The 21563-nt window shown below is 38.0% G+C and overlaps 1 protein-coding gene across 1 annotated transcript in view; it reads right to left on the bottom strand.

Moving 5' to 3' along the window:
• Positions 1-2583: 2583 nt before the first annotated feature.
• LOC128735695 (uncharacterized) overlaps positions 2584-21563 on the bottom strand; it is a 57732-nt gene continuing 38752 nt past the window's right edge. Inside the window, exons 6-7 of the mRNA XM_053830179.1 lie at positions 12435-12560; positions 2584-2702 (exon numbers count right to left, since the gene is read on the bottom strand). Coding sequence (XP_053686154.1) covers positions 2584-2702; positions 12435-12560 — 245 coding nt within the window. The remainder of the gene's footprint in view (positions 2703-12434; positions 12561-21563) is intronic.

Below are 21563 nucleotides of genomic sequence, written 5' to 3'. Positions count from 1 at the left end.
ATAACCTGGCGCGACTGCGGACCGAAGTCCGTGGTTTTATATTGGAGATATTAAGATATAGACCGGTCATAAGAAGCGAGGCTGCCCGAGGTTCGATAGTAAATCAATTTTCCATTCAATTTCACTTTCATGGATTCAAACAGCCACTGCTTACCGCATGGGAATGGAAATAATTGCGCTTAGGCTTGGTTGCTAAGAGCCCGAGCTGAAGGGTGCAAATTACCATTCATAGGATTAAGTAATTACCTGCGATAATTATTCTAGTGGAATAATATTCTAATAGATGCCATGGAAGGATGCTAACAAGTCGGCTCTGATTACTACTATACCCAAGTATTATACAAACAGTAAATCGATACGCCTACGGCGGAAGGGACTTGCAGTCGAGGCATCAAATCAGGCTCAATCAATTCCACTTTAGATATGGTTGCTATTCACACAAAGTTCACCTTCCGGAATTAAACATTGCCGATGAGCCGACATATTAATGCGGTCTAGAAGTTTGTGGGACATCTATCTAAACATGAAAGGATATATTGCATCAATAAAGTTTATTTTGTCCATAACTGGAACTAATTAGCTCTGGAATTTAGGCTTGATCGACTATAATCCTCCGGGTAACCAATCCGATTGCGCCGTGATTGAAGTATGTTATATGATATTGAAATTATTTTGCTGAAACATAAACCGGTATCGAGGCAGTGGGTGTCATGTTGCATGGGGACTTGTATCACATTGTAGCGTGACGTTTGTTTTTTTGATATCAAACATTTTTTTATTATGACTCATCACAGCACAAAATCTAGTCAAAACCGAAGTCAAAGTCAAAAGTTTTTGTTTTGTTTAAGTTTGGTGATTGCGTTAAAAAATAATGACGGAAAGATACTTCCCATAACCTTGAAACAAAACGCTTTAAAAAGCTTAAAATAAAAGTGGCAGTTTTTAACAGAATAAATCAAGTCAAAGACCAAATATATAAATACGTTGCCGAATTGATTTATTCAAGTACTTTCTGTTTGTGGAACACTGAATGTATATTATGCATATATTCTATCAAAAGGACGTGATGTACCTACCGTGCAATAACTAAAACACTGACGCACGTGTCATGTTCATCAAACCAAACACCCAGTTTGGAGTTGTAAACTGAAACTTATTATTAATGCGTGTCATATAATATATAAAATAAAAGAATGGGCATTGTTACAACACCGATGATCGGCGTAACATGATGTGATAAAAGTAGTGATTGAAAGCACATTGAAACAACGCTTTTTTTTGTATATCCCGAATATCACTCCCCTTTTATTTCAGACATTATGGTATTCCTCCGCAGTTGTTTTACAAAAACCGAAAAATAAGTATTCTTTATCTGTTGATTTTTACATACTTATAGAACTGGCTGCAAATTTTTTATCGGATTAAACAGGCGACTCGCTAATTGGTTGTTTTTTTCTTCGATTTTAGTTCTTCGTTCCCGCTTACTCTAGTGCTTTTAAATATATAAATTTAGTATGACTATATATAGAGTTGCATATGTTTGTTCTCCACTTTAGTTTATCCTCCTCAGCCGGGCTTGGCTTCTTGTATCCGCTTCCTTTAGAACACTGAACGGGACAATTTTTTGAAAACTATCACCGTTTTTCGCTTACATAGTAATAATTTTGGTAATTTCATTCAATGCATTTTTCTTGCGTCCTTCAATTCTCGGATGTCATAAAAAAGTGTGTTTTAATATATATTTCATAAGGCATCATATTTTCCTTTCTTTTGTTGTAAAATACATCAATAATTGTTCTCAATTGTTCTCTTTGCTGTTTATCTTCTTAGTTGTTACTTTATCGCGAGCTGTTCCCTTGACGCGATTGAGAATTTAAGGATCGTCTGTGGTGACACACTGAAAAAACAGATCTCTTCTGGTTATAGAGACAGTTTTGAGTGAGACGGGTTTTGTTATACACATATAAAAAATCTATATAAAACATTCAACTACTTACTCTCGAATGACTATTTAGCGCATCGTACCATCTTCGAGTTGCTTATTTGGTATCGAGATGATTACAGTTTGGTTTGGTTATTAAGCTTTGGTATCGGGGGTGTAAAACAAATAGTGAAATCTGCTTAGGGCTTAAACAATGACTGCGATAAACCTAAACTCTAGTATAGAGAGAGATGTTAATCAATAAAAACTAGCACGTTTTAACACTTATGCACGACTATAGGGGACGAAGTCGTGTAGTACCTTCTATTGACTAACGAGCACTTCTTGGGACAGCTCCCAGTTGTTCCCTTAAGGAACGCCACGACTAGCCGTATTCCTTGCGATTCGATTCAACAGCTGCAACACAACGACGCGAATCCTACGATATCTACACATCATTTTCTGCGCGCAAACACTCACCATCCAAACGCTCGCCCATTCGAAGTCACAGTATTTCGGGGGGTGTTTTTGCTTCCTCCTCTCAAAAGGGTAGCTGCAGGCTACATTGTTCTCATTGCAATGCTTATCTATGTATGGACAAAATGTATATGCAAATATCGATCACGAATCTCCACTTCATCGGTGTACTGCCGAAAGTTCATCTACAACAACGTCGACGTGAAAATGAGGACAATCGTCAACAGCGTCGCTATCAGGCCTGAAGTAGAGCGCATCTGCACCGGCAACGCCGTTGCACTGCTCCCATCGGTGGCATTCAGTTCTGCGGTGGAAAAAAGGGAAAATGGGAAAAGAAAAAATAAATTGGTTATCACTAATGAAATCATCACGAGAGTGGTGTTATTTTGTACATTGGCTATTTATTATTAGCTTGCAAGTCACCCGGGGGCAAGTTTATAATGAAGAGTTGGGAAAATTATAAACAGAAAAAAATAACTATATGAAACGATGGATGGTTTCCAACTGGTAGAATCCATTAGTATATTAGTTTTTCGGTAACAATCCTCTCTGGAACAAATTATTAAAACAAGCCCTAGGGAATAACAGTGTGGAGGACTGTTTGTTTTAGGTCGAAACGCTTCATGAAACATATGAAATCATTCAGTAACCATAAAACAATAATTAAATAATAACAAAAAAGCATCCTGGCATAATATTTACAATAGACAAAGAAAGAATGTCTACCTTTTAAGTTAGGCAAATATGTACTGTTACTATTACAAATGTCTTGCACCAATATTTCCGGGCTCTATCTCGGGGGCGTATCACGTCTGTGTCTAGTTCACTGTTCTTTAAATTGACTTTAATTTATATTAATACTATAACACAAAAATGAAACGCCTATAATAAATATTTTGAACGCTTAGAACTGTCGTGCTACTGCACAAATGTTGACAATCAATACGTCGTTGGATAGACAAAATGTAGAACAATTCTGCGACAAAATAGTCATACTCATTTTAGTAAAAAAAACAATAGAAATCAATAAAACTAAGAAAATGTAAGCCAATTATACATAAGAAAAACTTGGCCATACTTGCTGGATGCAAATAGAAGCTTGCACAGCATAACGTTTGCTACCGTGAGTATCAACTGCACGAAAGAAATCGGTATTGTTGACGGCATTATTGACGCAGTCCATAGTCTGAGCTTGACACAGCGACGCTCGTTGGTTCCTTCTCAATGGACAACTGGTTTGAAAACTACTTTCATTAATTTCAACATGGTCCTGAGCTACGACAAAGAATTGCAATTGCATGCTTCGAAATCTAACACAATGCTTTCGGAATCCTATGTCTATCGAGTGGTAATTATCACTTATGACCTTGTGTTGCAATATGTCAGTTCGGTCATGATTTCATCGAATTTTCATAATTTTGTTTTATGTCAAATATTCATAAGCTCAAATTGAGATTTTTAACTTAGCTTATAGATATTACATATCTTACGCTCAGTAAAAATTGGTGGACGGCCCAGGAATTTTTTTAATACTTGCATCCGCGCCGCGCCGTAATAAACATTGATATACAAAAAATACCATTGAGCAGAGAACGCTTCTAGAATGCCAAGTTGTTCAGTTTAGTTTTCCTCTGCCACCTAAGTTTGAGCCACACCAGCGCACCATAGTAATGCAACAAAACCATCAAAATGACGATTAGTTTTTCAAAGCATCTAAATGTGTTGCTTTAGAAAGATGATATCTTGAAAACAGTTTGATGAATACTATTTTGACTAAAGAAATTCTCTTATGGCTGACGAAGCTTGTTTGAGAAAAGCATCTATGTAAAAACAAATTATTTTCAATAACTTCGCATGCGATAGCGATTTTCGGGCTGAAGAGTCTAAAGATTTCATGAAATTTAGTAAACGAGTGTAGTTGATGGACTTATTAACGAAAAAATAATTTAATAACTCGACGTTTCCTATATTTCCTTACAATAGTTCATAGCTCTTGAATTAAAATGAAAGTGTCGTTAAACAAAAAAATTTTGTGAAAATACAAGCTCATCTTGAACAATTTGGTTTTTAGCGGCCATAATACAATCTATACCTATAAAAATGGATTTCTGTCTGTCTGTCTGTCTGTCGGTATGTTCCATATAGAATCGAAAACTACTAAACCGATCGGCGTGAAAATTTGCATGTAGGGGCCGAGGAAGGTTCTTATGATAGTTAGAGACCCCTCTCCCCCTAAGAAGCGGGGCTCCCATAAAAATGAAATACAGATTTCCTCTTATTTCGAGAACTAATCAAGCAAATGGAACCCAATTTGGCATGTAGGGGTGTTAGGAGGTAAGATTTTTTTTATGAATTAGGACCCCTTCCCTGTTCAGGAGGGGGGGCTCCCTTATAAATGAAAGACAAATTTCCTCATAACTCCAGAACTAATCAAGCAAATGGAACCAAATTTGGCATGTCGGGGTTTTAGGAGGCAGCAGTTTTTTTATGGTGAATTATGACCCCTCCCCCTTTAAGACGGGGGGCTCCCATACAAATGAAATACAAATTTCCTCATAACTCGAGAACCAATCAAACATATGGAAAAAGATTTAGCATTTGAGGGATTTTGGAGGCATGAATTTATTTTATGATGGTTTGAGACCCCTCACCCCTGTAGTAGGGGGATAAAGATTCTCATACAAATAAAAGAGAAATTTTTGCGTAACTCATAAACTAATCGAGCTCGAGAAATTTTGGACTCTTCCATAAAACATACCAGTCAATAACAAGATCACCAAAAACTATTTGCAACCACCCCGCAGCAATCACCTCTGTCCAGGTTTAGTTGTTTTCCTAGGTCTACTGATCTCTATTGCTATCCTTCAGTTGGTTCCGAACGAACGACAGCGAGTAAGGTGAGGATCACCCCGAGGATCGAAAAGGTACTTTCCACGAAAAGGTTTTCCGTGAAATAGTACATTCCGCGTGAAATAGTACAAGGTTTTTCGCGAAATGGTATTTGGCGAAATGTTAAACAATCACGTCGAATATTTAAGAGCTATCCGTTTTATTTTATCTGGCTAGGCAACGGGGGGTTTTCTACTTTACTGTGAGAAAAAATTACAAATTCGTATATTAAATTACCCATGCTTTCGTAGTTATGTAACTGTCAAAATGAAACATCTAAGGTTGAGCTTCTCAGAAACTTACAAAACTCGAGATTGTGACAAAGGTCATCCGAGATTCACGATTTATCTACAACACAGTTTAATTTGTGGCAATGCGAAATTTGTCGGGTCAGCCGGTATCCGAATGAATAATAATTTTTTTAGCAGTTTCTGTAGTTGTGCAGCATATGCGTATTAAATTTTTTTTGTGCATTATGGAAATTTTGAAATTCTGCAATTTTTAAAAATGATTATAGGATATTAATGTATCAAACACAAGGTATTTATCACAAGGCAAGATAACTGTATGCGTTGTAGTAGAGCCTTTATAAAGAAAAAATGATTTTTTCGATTAAAATAAATTGTACCGATAGTTCGGTCAGCTGAAGAATAATAGGACCGACACCCAGCAGACCTCTACAAAAATGTCCAAGAACCGCTAGCAACGGCAAAGCGAAAGCGTGGTCTGTCCCATTTACAAAAAGGGCGATCGGCTAGATTACTGTAATTGCGGCATTACGCTAGGCAACGCTACCTACAAGGTGCTCTCCCAGATTTTGTTGCATCGTCTATCCCCAATATCAAGAGAATTCGTAGGGGAGTATCAGGCGGGCTTTATAGGGACTCGTTCTACTTCGGATCAAATTTTTACTCGGGAGTACAACGTGTCCATGTATTGTATTTTCTTGGATTTCAGGACAACATAGGATAAAGTTGAACGCGAACAGTTACGGTGAATGCACGTTAGCTCGACCACATTGAAGCTAATTCGGGTGTGTTGAGACGCTCAACGAATTAGCGACGAGTAGCCCAGGACCGGGTACAGTGAAAATGAATTCTTTAGATGGCAAGATATGGTAGAGTTAAGAAGTAAGATGAACCTTTGAACCACAGCGGACTGGATAAAATGGAGACTCCAAGAACCCCTTACAGTGTTGAAAAATTCATAGCAGCAAAAACCTCAATGAGATTTCAAGTACAAGAAATTTCAACCTTGATCACAAGCGTAAAACTTTCATATGAATTTCTTTTGCTATTATACGCGATGTCTCTGTTGCTATGCGATGTGAACCAAATTCAGCTGTGAGCATTTTGCTTAATTCTTCTGGCTGGCATTTCATACAACGAACCAGAGAGCGAAAGAGAATTAACCGCCAGAGAAAACATCAGCAGCGAAAAAAGCTACCATTTACCATTCATGAATAAAGATGGCAAACATATTGGCGGAATTTACATTTTTCCTTCGCGGGATTTCTTTTCTTAACTAGAAAGTAAAAAGCCTTTTAAGAATCAGATAAAAATGTAGTTTAAATGTGCGTTTTAGTCTAACTTTACGATTTATTTAGAGATTCATTCTCTCACGCTCACTCACAGTTACGTATCGCACGAGAGAATGCCTATGCTGTTCAACAACGAATTTGTATGTATATGTGTATAGCTCCGGGTAGCAGTTGAAGCAAAGCAGAATATGATCACGCGGGAAGAAATATGTGTGAGTTTTGTGCTTCTTGCTATGAAAGCAGAAAAACTCACACGTGAGTTTATTCTGCATAAAATCAAGTTGACGTGATTCACAGTTGATTTTGATTTTTAATGAGTTATGAGATTTTGAATTTTTAACATCACTGACCCCTTATTAAGCGTGCAACGTATTTTAAACTCCACCAATACTGGCGGGTTGAGTCGTTTATAGACACATATTGTAGGTGTATCTCTTTCTCCGTCTATTGTAGTTAAACCACCGACTGAGAAGCTTACTCCAACACGTTTGACTGACGGGACAACTGTAAAGGTAGCAAGTAGCAAGTGCCTGTACTGTTTCGTCATCCCGTCAGTAAAACGGGTTAGAATAAACTTATCAGTCGTTGGTTCAACTAGGGTAAAGAACTAGTTTTAAGCAGTCTAAGCGGGTCACTGATTGTTTTACCTTATTACAAGCGATGGGTTGACTAAGTGGGGAATATCAGCATACCAATCTTCTTGCTATCTTTAGTTCTTCAAGCTGTTACCATTGGAAGACACTATTGTTGAGCTAAACTTTTGATTTTTCGCTTTAAAAGTTGGAGCGGTGGAACTAATTTTGAACACACCGAACCCATTTTCACCCGCAGGGTGCTGTTTTCAGCAATCCTGAAATCTGAATTTTTTTACGTCCCGTTAAAAAATCCCTCGAACTTTTCCCCCTATTCAGTAAGTTCGCGTTCCTATCCGCGACCTACTAATCGGCATCTGATGCGCAATTGGCATAGCGTATCGGCATATGCGTAAAATTCCATCTGTCTAAATTGTTTATCGGGGCATACACTCACCGCACCGTTCGGCAAACGGTATTCGTCGTCTCTTTTATTCTCTGGTGTTCTTATGGGAAACTGCGAGTTTGACGTCTCACTCGCTGTTCATAAGGATGGTGGGAGAACAAAAGAGGCAAACATAGAAGTGCACACGATCTAACTTTAGAACAGTGTTGTCAAAGCAAATAACATTGAAACACATCGTTGCTTCATTAAATCACTGAGAAAATCTTCGAAAATTATTGAAAAAGCTGTCTTTTGTGTTGTTTTTAATAAAGAAAAATTAATTATGAACATACATTTCTCTTAAAAGTATTGAACCACGTTTTCACCATAGGAGGTTTCAGTTAATTTCAAACTTAAAATTCTTATTTCCAGAACTGAAACAGTATCTTGGCAACACGATAGTTCATCAGTTGTGCTGCAGCTGCTGCTACTGGTGAACAGGTTCCATCAATTCAGAATTTGTTTTCAGTTTTGTTAGAAAATAATAAAACTTTCGGCTAGTGACAAAGCCTTAGATAATAGAAAAAAAGAGACTGAATAATATGGTATGTGACAATTGAGTGCTTGACTTTCAGAGTGGTTGTAATCAGTGCTGAAAATTTGATGAATTCGTCAGTAGCAAGGTGGCGATTGCTGAAGAGCAGCTGAAAAATGTACGTTTTTGGACAACAATTTTTAATTCATCATATTTCTTGTCGGAAACCCAATAAATTGTGTTTGTGTGAACCAAATGTATGGTTAAGTGATTTGTGAAGATGATCCTATCAAAAGATTTTGAAAATATGAATAAAAAAGTGCATTTTCGGATCATTTATGTTCAACTGATTAAAATAGGTAACACTGCTTAACTCGTTCCTTACCCTATAATAGACGGAACAAAGAGATGCATAATTGGGTACGTAACAGAAAAGAGAGCTGGTCGGGAGGGAGCGAACAGCGAGGGAATGAGAAACGTGAGTATGAATGTAGGTTCCACATAAGTCTGGAACGTCCGGACGGTTTTTCACAAAACGTGGCACACATATTGCTTGACATATAAGAATCAGTGTGGGCGAGATCTCTTACAAAGAAGGAGCTCAAATCGGTAAAGGGGTACGTTTCTCATGCATTTGTATTGATAGCAGTTGTGATTGTAAAAGTGGCTAGATGACAAGAGGAGATTAATTTTGGGGGGAATATGGTGGTCATTGACAAGGGGGAGGGTCAATAATGTAAAAAAGACTATGTCTCGCTTTATAGGGCCACAGGAGGATAAGAAGGCAACAATCGGCTGGATGACTACAGGCGGGGAGAGGGGTGACCTGACAAAGGGAGTAGATTCATTCAAAAGAAGAAAAAGGGTTTTTTTCTTGTATTATGGTAATTTTCGTTACAATAACAGATGTACAAGTGGAGAGACAAAGGATCCCACTAAGATCAGGCAATCAGGTAGTATTCTTATAATAGCAGCAGTAGATCTTTTTGATCATGGTGTCAGCACTTCAACCCTTTATGAGGCCGTGGCAGCTACGTGTAGAATAAACACAAACTTCAGCGAAACATTATGTTCTCACTTGAGAGAATCCATTAATAGTCTCTTCGTTGAAAAAATAGCGGAAAAACTAGAAAAAATTGGTGACAACTTTTGATGCAGGTTTTAATAGATCAGTTTATTATGTCCGAGCATAGCGGACAGCTTTCGATTTGAGCTAATTTGTAAGTATACATTTGTATACTATCTACTTTCAAAATTAACCTTGCAGCGCAAATTTTGTTTCTTTATATTTTTTTTGCTTATAATATTGTTTTTCTCTACATTAAAGTGGAAACAGATGTAATAAAACCGGTATTTTTTGAGTTTTATCCCAAAAACCTTAAGTGTTCGAGCGTAGAGGACTTCCCCGTAATTATTCTATGGGATATTTTATTATGGTCGCTGCAAACTAAAACAATCAGGATGATCTGACAGTAAAACTTCTGCTCACGGATATATTTTCAAGTTAACAAAGCTGGCGGACGGATTTAGCCTTTCACCAGAGCAAGCTGTATGTTTTATAGCTTTGTAGCAAAAAGCCTTATAAACTCATGCCGGTAGTTATCGAGCAGCGGAAAGCATATCCGGTATTATTGCTGCTTTTTTTTTGAGACTACTTCAGTAAGCGGTTTTAAGACAACTTCAGCTTACGACCTGATTCTTATAGAGGTTATGAAAACCTTCTGAAGAGTGGGCCACTTGAGGGGTCAGTCCCGGCGTACTGGTTAGCATTCACGCCGAGGACCCGGGTTCAAATCCCAACCCCGCAGAAGTCACGAATGATCTAAGCTGTTAAAGTGACTATAATCAAAACAAAAAAAAGTGGGCCACTTGGTTGGAAGGCAGTTTTATAGCGGTCATCAGAAAGTTCTGGTGGAGCTCATAGTTTTATCAGTGGTTTTATGGAATTGGTCATGAATACCACTAGTGGAACGTAATAAAACTTAAAATTGTTACTTGGGCTTCCACACAAATGAAACACAAATTTCTGCATAACTCGAGAACTAATCAAGCAAATCAAGCCAAATTTGGTATGTGGGGTTTTCTGGAGGTAGAATTTTTCTCTATGGTGGTTTGAAAGCCCTCACCTTCTTCCCTTACTAAAAGCGAGGGGGAGGGGGTGCCCTTACTAACGAAATGCAAATTTCTGCATAACTAGAGGTTTAACCAAAAAAAATAGACCTAATTTGGCATGTGAGTGTTTTTGGAGGCAGGAATGTCCGAACGAGCGATAGCGAGTAAGAAGGAAATCTTACCCGAGAAATGGTATTCCGCGAAGTGTTATACAATCACGGCGAATATTTTAATGCTATCAGCTTTATTTATCTGGCGTAGCAATAGAGGGAGTTGCTTCCTACTTTACTGCGAGGAAAAATTGAAAATTGTACATGGTTTCATAGTTGACGTGAATGCTAAAATGAACCATTAAAAGGAGCTCAACCCTTGGAAACTTGCAAATTCCAGATCGTGACAAAGGTCATCTGAGATTTACAATTTATGTACAGTACAGTTTAATTTGTGGCAATACAAACTTTGTCGAGACAGCTAGTGCCATAATAAATCCAGAAGAAATGATTATTACTGCAATAAACCCTTTATAAAATTCAAATAAAACTAAGTGGCTTTAGAATTTTTACTAGAACCTGTGTACTATACCAGGATTCGAACTCAAATTCTGTACCCAGGACTATTTATAAGTCAAATATTGCCTGCCTTCATTATAAGCTAAAACAAAAAAACGAGTGCAAATTTTGAATGCTTATGATCTAGTTTGAATTTAGTTCCGTTTCTGCCCTGATCTTGAGTTTCTCTTATCTCTAATTTATATTTGTGTTATTCTTCCTTTGGTTTTGTTTGATTTATTTTTATTTCAATTTTATGAAAACAATTCTTTTGTTTCGTTTCCCTGGTTCGCACCCGAATGAACAACGTACGATGCCTGATAACTATGTGCTCAACCACTTGGTATGACACCAACCGAGGCATACTCATTAAACGATAATCTCTGCAACATGAAAATAACTGATTCTATGCGCTCATGCTGATTGTATTGTGTTAGCCATCAAAACAACAGTGAATGTTGAAAATGTAGTTACTTGGTTTATTAAAGCTCAGCTGAATAACAAAAGGAATGCTGCATGTTTTTTTAAACAAAAATAAGCAATTAAACCGGCAAACACCAAAAGGAAAATCTCATTACCCTGGTTGCTCTCAGCTAGCGTTTCGTTTGGCTCGGCTGAAATAAAAAAACAAAAAAGTCAGCAAAAAAGAACACACAATTCATTGTAGCTTCGCTCCAATAATTAGAAAAGCCGCAGATTTTCATTTTTTCACTCTTTCACTCCCTTTTTCTCCAGAACTCTAGTCTTATCGCGAAAGGCACGAAAGCCCAACAAAAGCCACAGATTTATAGATGTGAAAGCTTTTCTGTGGCCTGCTACCGTTTTTGTAAGGCCGGCCGGCCAGCGATTCAGAGCGAGCGAGCGAGAGAGAGAGAGAGTGTTGCTGGAAAAAAACTAGTTGGATCAGACTCGTCGCCCAGGATGCAAAACGTACAGAAACGAGAACATTGTAAATAAACACTGAATGCAAATTAAAAACCTAGAACTTCACCATGAGAACACAAGACGTAACAGCAAAGATGAAGGAACGTGAAACGAAATTAAAACCAACAAACGAAAGGCGTACTTTTTGCTTGGTGAAGTTTTTTTGTTGATCTTTTATTTTTCCACAACTTTGCCATGCACGGTGTTTAGTTAGGGTAGAACGGCAATTATTATCATCCGTTGAATTTGAATTCATCATATCAGATTCATGTGGGATCTGTGCTTATTTCTGCTAAGCGATGCTTTTTGAGCACAACTTGGATACGAGTGTAGATTTTTTTTTGTGGAATCCAAACACAAACGGACAACAATTACCATTTTCACCAAGCGTATTGTGACGAGCACTGACATCATTTAACTTACACCGTGTATGCCATATTGTTCAGATTATTTTCGCTATTTTGGTGTGTTGTTGGTCGCGGGGCGAGATTCGCGCTGTCTTTCGCTTCGGTTCGCCTTGTGTTTCCTTACCCTTTTTCAGCAAATTTTCCGGTGCCGCTTGCAGCATTCCAACGATCGTGGTGGTTGCTACTGTGCTGGTTGTGGTTCTCAGATGAGATTCTGGAAGCGGTTTAGTGTTAGTTTTAGTTTTGCGCGCTTTTGTATTTATGTTAAAAGGGAAAAGAAGAAACTTGTTTAGGTAAAGTATGATGAATGCTTGCAAAAATTGTTTACGGAAGGTGATAAATAAACGGTACATTAAAATTGCAAAACGACAAGGTACAACAGCTTAAGGCGTGCTTGTTTTTTTTTCGGTGAAAATGATACTTGTGTTGATACAGCTCAAGCTTTCCTCCGCGATTTTATCAGAAGGGACGTTGATGCAGCCGTAGAGCTTCACACATTTTGTCATTACATGAAGTAAAACACTGGACAATTAGGAGGTAAATAAGTGCCTACGGAATGGAACTTGAAGTGAAGAAACGATTATATTCCTTTAAATTTTAATTAAAAGTTTATTATATAGCGATATTGATCAACCAATCACGTTTATCGTTTCTTCGTAATGCTATCACACTCCATTCGAAAAAAATGATGGAGACGCATTATTATTTATATATGCTGCGGCACGTACCACAATCCAATAAAACTAAAACATCTTGCCATGCCAGTGCACTCACATACAGTAGAAAACGGAATAAACATTACAGTTATAAATAGCGAATAATTTAAACAAAGTTACGTTGAGCTTTGTTTTAAAGTCAAATTTATCTTTAAAGTCAACAATTTTTTCAGAAAAATAATTTGCTTATGATATTTAAATAAAACTTATCATTTCGATTAATACCTGTTAATACCGGTTTCATAATCCAATTTTCAACCAATCAATTAAATTGGCAAGCTCGCATTAAAATTTTCAATTGATTTACAGTGCGTTTAATCACCGACCGACGAAAACATTTTTGATAGCAACATCGCATTCAGTGACAATTAATTTTCGAAATACATATGTGCCTGATGGTAAATAAATATTGATTGAAATACAATTTCTAACAAGCAAATATAATATTCAAAACATAAAATGAATATATTACAGGAAGTCAAAAATCCACTGAAGCTGACAACAATCAAAAATATGTTTTAAACTTGTAAATACATGCTGAATGACAATTTATACTTTTATAATTCGATTCTTAGCCTTAGCTTTTCTAGTGCGTTCTAACATTTTGGTATTGAAAGCCATTGTACTTATTTGAGTTGCTGGTTCTTAATGTAGACGTTCAACAATTAAACAGATATGCACTGTATGCAAATTCAGCCTTTGCTCAGTTTGACATATTCTAGTTTTGGCAATTAAAGTGCTGAGTAAAATTAGCATTTAGTTGGTGTTTTGCGAGATCGCATTATATTGTTCTGTGAATTTGACGATTCGAATGGCACGAATTTAAAACCATTAACAATCTAACGAAAAATAAGCGTGCCTCCCTGCCGAACATCCAAATTAACGTGGGCGACGGCGATTTAGAGTTCGTGGAGGAAGCGACGGTTACGAACGAGGAACTAACTCAGATAGCTAAATCCCTAAAGCCGAGCAAGGCAGCGGGACCAAACGGAATCCCGAATTTGGCCATTAAAGCGGCTATTTTAGAGGCTCCCGAATTATTCGGGACAGTAATGAGTAGATACCTGGAAGATGGCCACTTCCAGAACAGATGGATAACTAAATGTTACAATCATCCATACTGCTTTATAATTCACAGCCATATATTGCATGTGACGGCACGCGCAACTGCAAAACAACTAATTGTACACTTCACTTTGACATACTCCAATCATTATTGAAAGATGTGGCTTTTCGGTCTCGGGTTTCTTACGAAAACTTTATTTTACGTTCAGCTGACGTTTCGAGGAATGCAATTACGACTGCATACGGTTATGCATACGACTTAATGTGGACTTTCTATTACGATCTGGTGTTATCTGGGCTGCCATCTCGTCTACCTTGGTTGGCGCAGAACGTCAGTTTCCTTAAAAAGCTTCTCGCTTCCAACAGTTTTATGGGTTTTCATCAGGTTCCGCTTGACGATAGCTCAATGTTTCTCGATTGTTGTAATGTTGGGAGGGTTTCAGTCTTTAGGTGAATATAGGCTATTGGTAGTATACTAATCCATGACCGTAAAGATAGGATACCAAATCAAATCAAAACAGCACGGAATAATCGTGCTGCTTCAGAAAAGGCAGACAGGCGATTTTCCAGGCACTTAATCATGTACATTTCTTAATTGACGGTCTCGATTAAAATGAAAATATCGCTTTTCAACTCACAGGTAGAGATGACCTGCCAAACCATATATTTCTTGGCGACCTTCGACGGTTTCATATGCTTGAAAATGTCAACCACACATCTCCTACCGACTGCCGTATAAAATTGCTATCCAGGAAGTCTGTCATCACGTAGTCGAATTTTGTTAGCATCGAACAACGTCGTTTTTTTTGTTTCGATCTTTTTAAGAGAACAGGCATATAATTAATTTTTTATAGCGGTAGTTTTTTTACAATTAACGTAGGGAATAGTAGAAGAAAGTAAGGAAATGAATACGTTGATAGTAATGTTGCAAATCGAGCGAGAAGCAAATGATGCCTACTCTCACGCGAGCAATTCTGAGAAGCAACGCATCTAACGCTTACGCCACTGACGCAATCGTACGACAAACGTTCGTCGTTGCTACGTGCAGACATTCTGCTATCTACACACTCGCGAACGCATAGACTCGTAGCGTCTTTCTGCATAGCTCGCTCAAGAGGTAAACAACTCGTGATCAGCCAGTTGCCCGCAATGGCTAGCGACAAACAAGGATACAGATTTAGCATTACTTTTTCTTCATCTTACACCCTCGGCTCGACATGTGGGTGAGAGTGCAAGCCCTCGTGAGTAATCGGTATTAGCTGCTCGGGCTGCAACGACGAACGAGAGCTACGACCATAGCTGGGTTAGCTAAATATAGCTCGCAAAAACTCGTCACAGTGCATGAATAAATAAGAACGAGAGTCCGAAAGGGATGTTTATGCCGGCATGTTCATTAGAACGAGAACACGTGTGAGAACATTAGGTCACACAAGTGTGGGTTTCACAATACTGGCTGATAGGATCCAAAAGAATAGGACAAGGCGTGCAGGGGAAAGAGCGGAAAATTAGATAAGGGAAAGTTATTGAAGCAACGTTTAAGAGGATGTGTTTTATAAGTAAACGGCCCGGTGTGTTTTTGTAGATGACTCTCCTAACTTGTTTACAACATTTCGAATAAAGAAGTTTAGTTTTGATTCAATGTCGTTTTAGAATTACCCCTGAACGCTAAAAGAATTTTATCATTTTTATGAATGATTAAAGACTTAAACTTAAAGAACTCGTAATCGGGAGAAGTTCTCATATAAAACATAATGTTTAATATTAAAATTAGTCTGAAGTTCAACGTTTAAAAGGCATAAATCCGAAGCAATCGTCTTTTGTGTTATCGAAAACAAAAAGTTTGAAATAAGTCAAAAAATGAGGTAATAAAACTTTTACGCTCCCTTAAACGACATTCCGTCTTCAGAAACGTATTGTATATCGAAGAAGCTTTTTCAGGTGAAGTCTCTAGTCTTTTTTCTATTTTCCTACCCCTACCAGTTCCGCAATCGTTCCGCTTCCTCAATTTAGATGTAACAACAAGCTGCCGTACTCGAATTCTAACTAAGAAAACAGCAGCGCACTTTGGCATGGCCCACAAAACAATGTTCCGACGACGAAAGCAATAAAAATCAAACTAACGATTCCGGAAAGCACAGCCAGTAGACACTCGTGAAGACAACGGGACAGTGGTATGAATGGCCAACCGTCGATTGGCTGGGGCGGGCGGGCGCTTTGCTATCGGAAGTGGAGAATCCGAACGGGCCGCAAGAGTAAATCATAAACCGCTTTCATCTCGTGCTTCGTTTGATTTTCATGCCATCAATTTTCCCCGCTACGTATTGTTTTAAGATAGGGATCAGTACGGCCGTTGTGTGTTCCATGGCGTGGTTTAGACCGACCTTAACGGGAGGGATGGTTTTTTGCGCTCCGAAGATCTCTACATTGAGAGTTCACAAAAGAATGCTCCGTACACGAAGCTGATGAACTGAACGGAAACCGGCAACTGAACGGAGACAGATCCGTTTTATTGACGAGGCAGTACGATGTATTGGCTTATGTTTGCTTCCGTCACACAATGCGGTTTCGATTGTGCCTTGTCGAATAGTATTTAATCAAAGTGTCGTTTATTTTTTGCATGGTCCTGATCAACGATAGCAGTAGAAAACAGAAAAGGACAGATGTGGGACGATATTCTTGATAAAATGCTGTTCTTCTTCAAATATAAAAACGACGATGATTGGAAAAGGGGTTCCTTGCATGAATGCACATATCATTTCGATCAAACGGCATGCATATCAAAAGATGCAATTTCATACGCAAATCAGAGCTTGTTAGTATACAATCTAATGAATAAACAGCATTATTAGAGTCTTTTTGTTTGACTAAAGCAGAGCAAACTGCACTTCATGATTGGAACTTCAAAGACTGTGCAGTTCAACATGTGAGCAAACATGACAAACGTGACAACGTGAAGGCAACCTATAACACACGTAATCAAAACCACCTTCGACTATTTGAGCCATCTTCAAAATTGAGGATAAGCGGATCAAATCATCACTGGGAATGATGTTAGCAAGCCAAATGTGCTCCCGGTAATATTTGGCGGGATCTGAAAAATAAAATAAACAAGGGTGAAGGACGGTGGACTTCAACTGAATATATTTTGGACGTTAGTTAGGATGCACAAAACTCGCATAAATTGAATGGGATGGGTGTGAGCAGTCACGTGATGCTCCATCCATACCGTCCATTAGATCAGAGGATTAAAGCCATCCCCCGGAACTATGACAAGATATTTTATTCCGGTAAAATCATGATCATATTTTAATAGGCGAAAGCAGACTTAGCATCAGCCGAATTCAATTTGTAGTTAGTGATATTCTGGAGCCATAACTTGCGAATCATAAACTGCAATAGCTTTAATAAAACTTGTCGCTTTATATAACACTTGAAAACGGTTACGGACACCCAATTTCAATTACTGCAGTATTTTATGATATTTATGTAAATACGGCACTCCGTGTGCGATAATAACTCGCACCCTACAGCCGCTAACCACACTTGTAGAAAATTACTGCCAATCACCTTGCCTACCGGGCCAATAGCTCAGAATGTGTTTTAATTAAATTCATCCAGGCTGAAGTTAGTTGAACGACCACCGACCGCCTATTCATACGCATCCCAACCCAGGCTCTTACCGGCAGCTATCGCGTGGGAAACAACTCTAGCAGAAGTGCCAAAAACTAATGCTGTTAACGCTGTTGAGCCCCCTCTAGAACCACATTAGGCGCAGGAATTAATTGCCTATCGAAATCAATATGAGATCTACTGCTAGGTGCCAAACAAAGCGGGCCAGCGCTAACGATACGGTGAAGTTAGGCGTGTGCACCCTTTCCACATGTACCTATGTACACTGAAACAAGAAATGTGGTATTTTGTGTGGGACATTAAATTTTAGACCGTTCTCTAAAGTACGTCAAAGCAACAACATTTCTTTCAATTTAACTCCGTTATATAACGCAGGAAAAAACTTTACCTGCTGGAATTCAGCAAAAATGATTTTTCTATGTGCACATATCCCATCGACATAGATTGCGATTAAACCCGTCCGCTGTGCAGATTAGGGCCCAATCATTTCCGAAATATAATTCCACACTCATCACATCATCCGAGCTTCAAGATCGCCTCGTGACGCCAACATGCCTACTGCCACGTACACATGTGCGCTTACGTGGTTGACATCTCTATGCCCGGTTTGCAAATGTCCGGCCGACTGTGGATGCGCCTTGACCACTCGGCCACAACTGGCGGTGCCCAAATTGGAAGGTTTGGTTTGCATATGATAATGTTGGCAGAGCGATTGTTTCGGTTTCATGGCAATGGCAACGGCGGTGTGGTGTTATCACAATTATATAACCACATTTGTTCTGTTTTGCTTGCACTGCTCGCAACAAGCCGGAGCGGTCGGTCGCACGGTCTTACCCTGTCGTCGTCGTTACCCAATTCAAAGATTTGCTATAGCGAATCCAGGGAGGAATCGAAACTAGATCAGGCTTGCGACAGGAAGGAGTGATTGCTAATTATGTATTACATTCCACTGCAAACATCAATTGGATAAGTGATTTCGTTTATATAATCAGGTTGGTAATGCGCCCGTTCAAATGACGGATGATTTAAAGCAAACTCACATGTTAGAAGGTAATTATATTTTTAAATTTCTGCTTTTGTATAGTGAGGGCCATTATTAGCATATATCGCTCGAACGATAAGGATATTCTTAGCCAATCTATAAACTACTATCGATTAATATCGGACCTCATTGTGCTTGGCCTGCAGTAATTTTTTAAGGCACTAACACTCATTAATATTGGCCTCCGAGTTGTCTACGAGATATGTCGCTGGTCTAATAAACCAGTCGTATGTTCGAATCTCGACTGGGAGAGGCTGTTAGAGTCAAAAAACCTGATTTAATCCACCTATTGGTGAAAGGAACCTTTGTTATACGGTCTTACTTGCTTTTTGAGATAGAAATCTACACGTCTTCGGAACATAATTCATCTATTAGTTAACGTTGCATTGTGCGTTGGTTTACATAAAAATTTTGGAAATTGAATAAGCTTACAAAATTTGAACAAAATAGTAGCACTTACAAATTTTGATAGTTCTTTTTCTCATGAAATTGTTGAGTAAGTTGTTACTAATGTGGGTAAGTGCAAGTAAAAGTAAGTTGTAAGAAGAAATATTATTCTTTAACATATACATTGCGTAGTAAAGGTCTAGTTTATAGGTTTTTGAACTATGCATAATTATGCATCAATAAGGTTTTCTTGAAAAAATTTCATCAATTTTTATTAACCTTCGGTTACTCACACTGTTGTATTCATAATAACATGTGTAGGTTTTTAAATGCCATATTTACCAATCGGTGTTTAACTAACGTATATTCTTCAAAAAAATGTTCAGCAAAATGTCTGAATTATTCAATGCAATAATACTTTAAATTTTTAGGAAAATAGATCAGCATAAACCGAGAGCACAGAAACGAAGCAAGCAGCATGTGAGGTGTAGTGTACCGCTATTGGCCCCAAACTGGAATTTTTTCACGTTACTTCATATGGAAAAATGATGTCTGTATGTAGCAAAACTATCAGCAAATGTAAAATGTTTAAAATGTATCCGTCAGTTGGTAGTCGAGTAATTCGGGGTTAATATCAGGGTATTTTTATAATCAAAGTTCTACAGTTCCTAAACAAGCAAACATAGAGGTATACTATTTTCAGCAAAGTTGTGTATTTTTACTATTTGTATAACTTTGTAACACATGAAAAAGTCATACAACAATTACAAAAAGAGCTAAAATAGAAAAACTGATTTTACAAATACAGAAACAATAAATAAGATTTCTCTGTCTTCGCTTCTATCTCAGGTTACAGTCTTCAGCAAAATTTCTTGTAATAATAGGCTCTAAAACTTTGCAGAACATATCAATGTGTTATATTGAAACTGAAAAAAAATTTTTTTTTTTTCACTTTTAGGGGGATTAATCCAAATTTAAATTGCACCAGATGAAAGAGCATTCAATTTCAAGAAACTCTTCCAAAGGTTCGATAAACTTAAAAACAAGTTTTCCTAGTCAAAACTCTAGTGCACACGTTTTCTTTGGTTTTGGGTTATTGTGCGCGCGAGTAACTGTGTTGCAAAAGTTGGCGCGAGCGTTCGAGGATTGATATCTTTTGACCGGTAAAACCAATTCTTATGAAATTTTGTAAATATATTCGTAGTGTCAAAACCTCTCGTTTGATATTAAAATAATTGAAATTAGGTAAATTATCTTGGTTAAAATCATTATAAATTATTGTTAATTTTGGTGTGGTGTATACGATTGCTCATAACTTTCAAATTAAACGTCCAATCCAAAAACCATTCAATAGTGATCTATCCGGCTATATTACCTGCCAAATAAAACTAATAGCGCATAAATCGGTTTGGCCATCTCTGAGAAACAGGCGATCATTTGAACCTTATCAAAAATGGTTTTTTAAGGCTAACTTTTAAACTGCTTGTCCGTTTTCAATAAAACTTGGTAAAAAGTTTAGTAACAGCAAGATCTTTCGTTTGGTACTAAGATTGTTAAAATTGGTTGCGTAGTTCAAGAGAAACGCGTGTCACGTAGTTTTCACATTTTTGCTTATAACTTTTAAACGAAACGTCGGACCGCAAAGCAATTCAATAGTGATATACTAGACAATAATACCTTTCAAACAAAAGTAAAAGCGATCAAATCGGTTCAGCCATCTTCGAGAAACAGGCGATAGAAAATGAGCTGCACATACACACATACACACATACACACATACACACACACACACACAGACATTGCTCAGTTCGTCGAGCTCTATCGATTGGTATATGTCATTCGGCCCTGCGGGCCTCGGATCAATTTCGTGTTTTTCGACCAATTTCTAAACCTTTGTTATATAGTATAACAAAGGTAATTATATAGTATAACAAAGGTAAAAATCGTAGCAACTGGCCCTGCAATTGTCCCGAACTCCAACAGCTGGCTGGGAAGTCTGTCGTATAAAAATATAAGGTCAAGTTTCGATAATGGAATGTAGCATCTAGCCGTGCTTTGCTTTACTCATTACTATTATGATTAAAATTTAGTCGACTTCTACTTGACGCATTTCAAAACCAGAACAGCCCTCATTTCATAGTTGTATCACCTTTAAAACAGTGTTATAAAAGTGTACGGTAAACGGTTTTCAACAGTCAGATAGCTTTGACTGGGGGCAAATCAGAAGCTGGATGTCGCAGCGACGACCAGCAAGTGACCAGCGCTTTTAAACGAATCCCCACCTCTACGTCGGATATGTCACGAACACGCTGGAAGTGTCCTCTACAAATGGACATCGAACCTAAAAATGACTACACCTAAAAAACTAGTTACTCCAAATCATGACGAGGAAAAAACCAAAAACCGTCAGAAC

The sequence above is a fragment of the Sabethes cyaneus genome, chromosome 2 (genome assembly GCF_943734655.1).
Source record: "Sabethes cyaneus chromosome 2, idSabCyanKW18_F2, whole genome shotgun sequence".
Classification (NCBI taxonomy): Eukaryota; Metazoa; Arthropoda; class Insecta; order Diptera; family Culicidae; genus Sabethes; species Sabethes cyaneus.
Note: the sequence above shows the minus strand (reverse complement) of the source record. Positions and strands in the feature narration are given on the sequence as shown.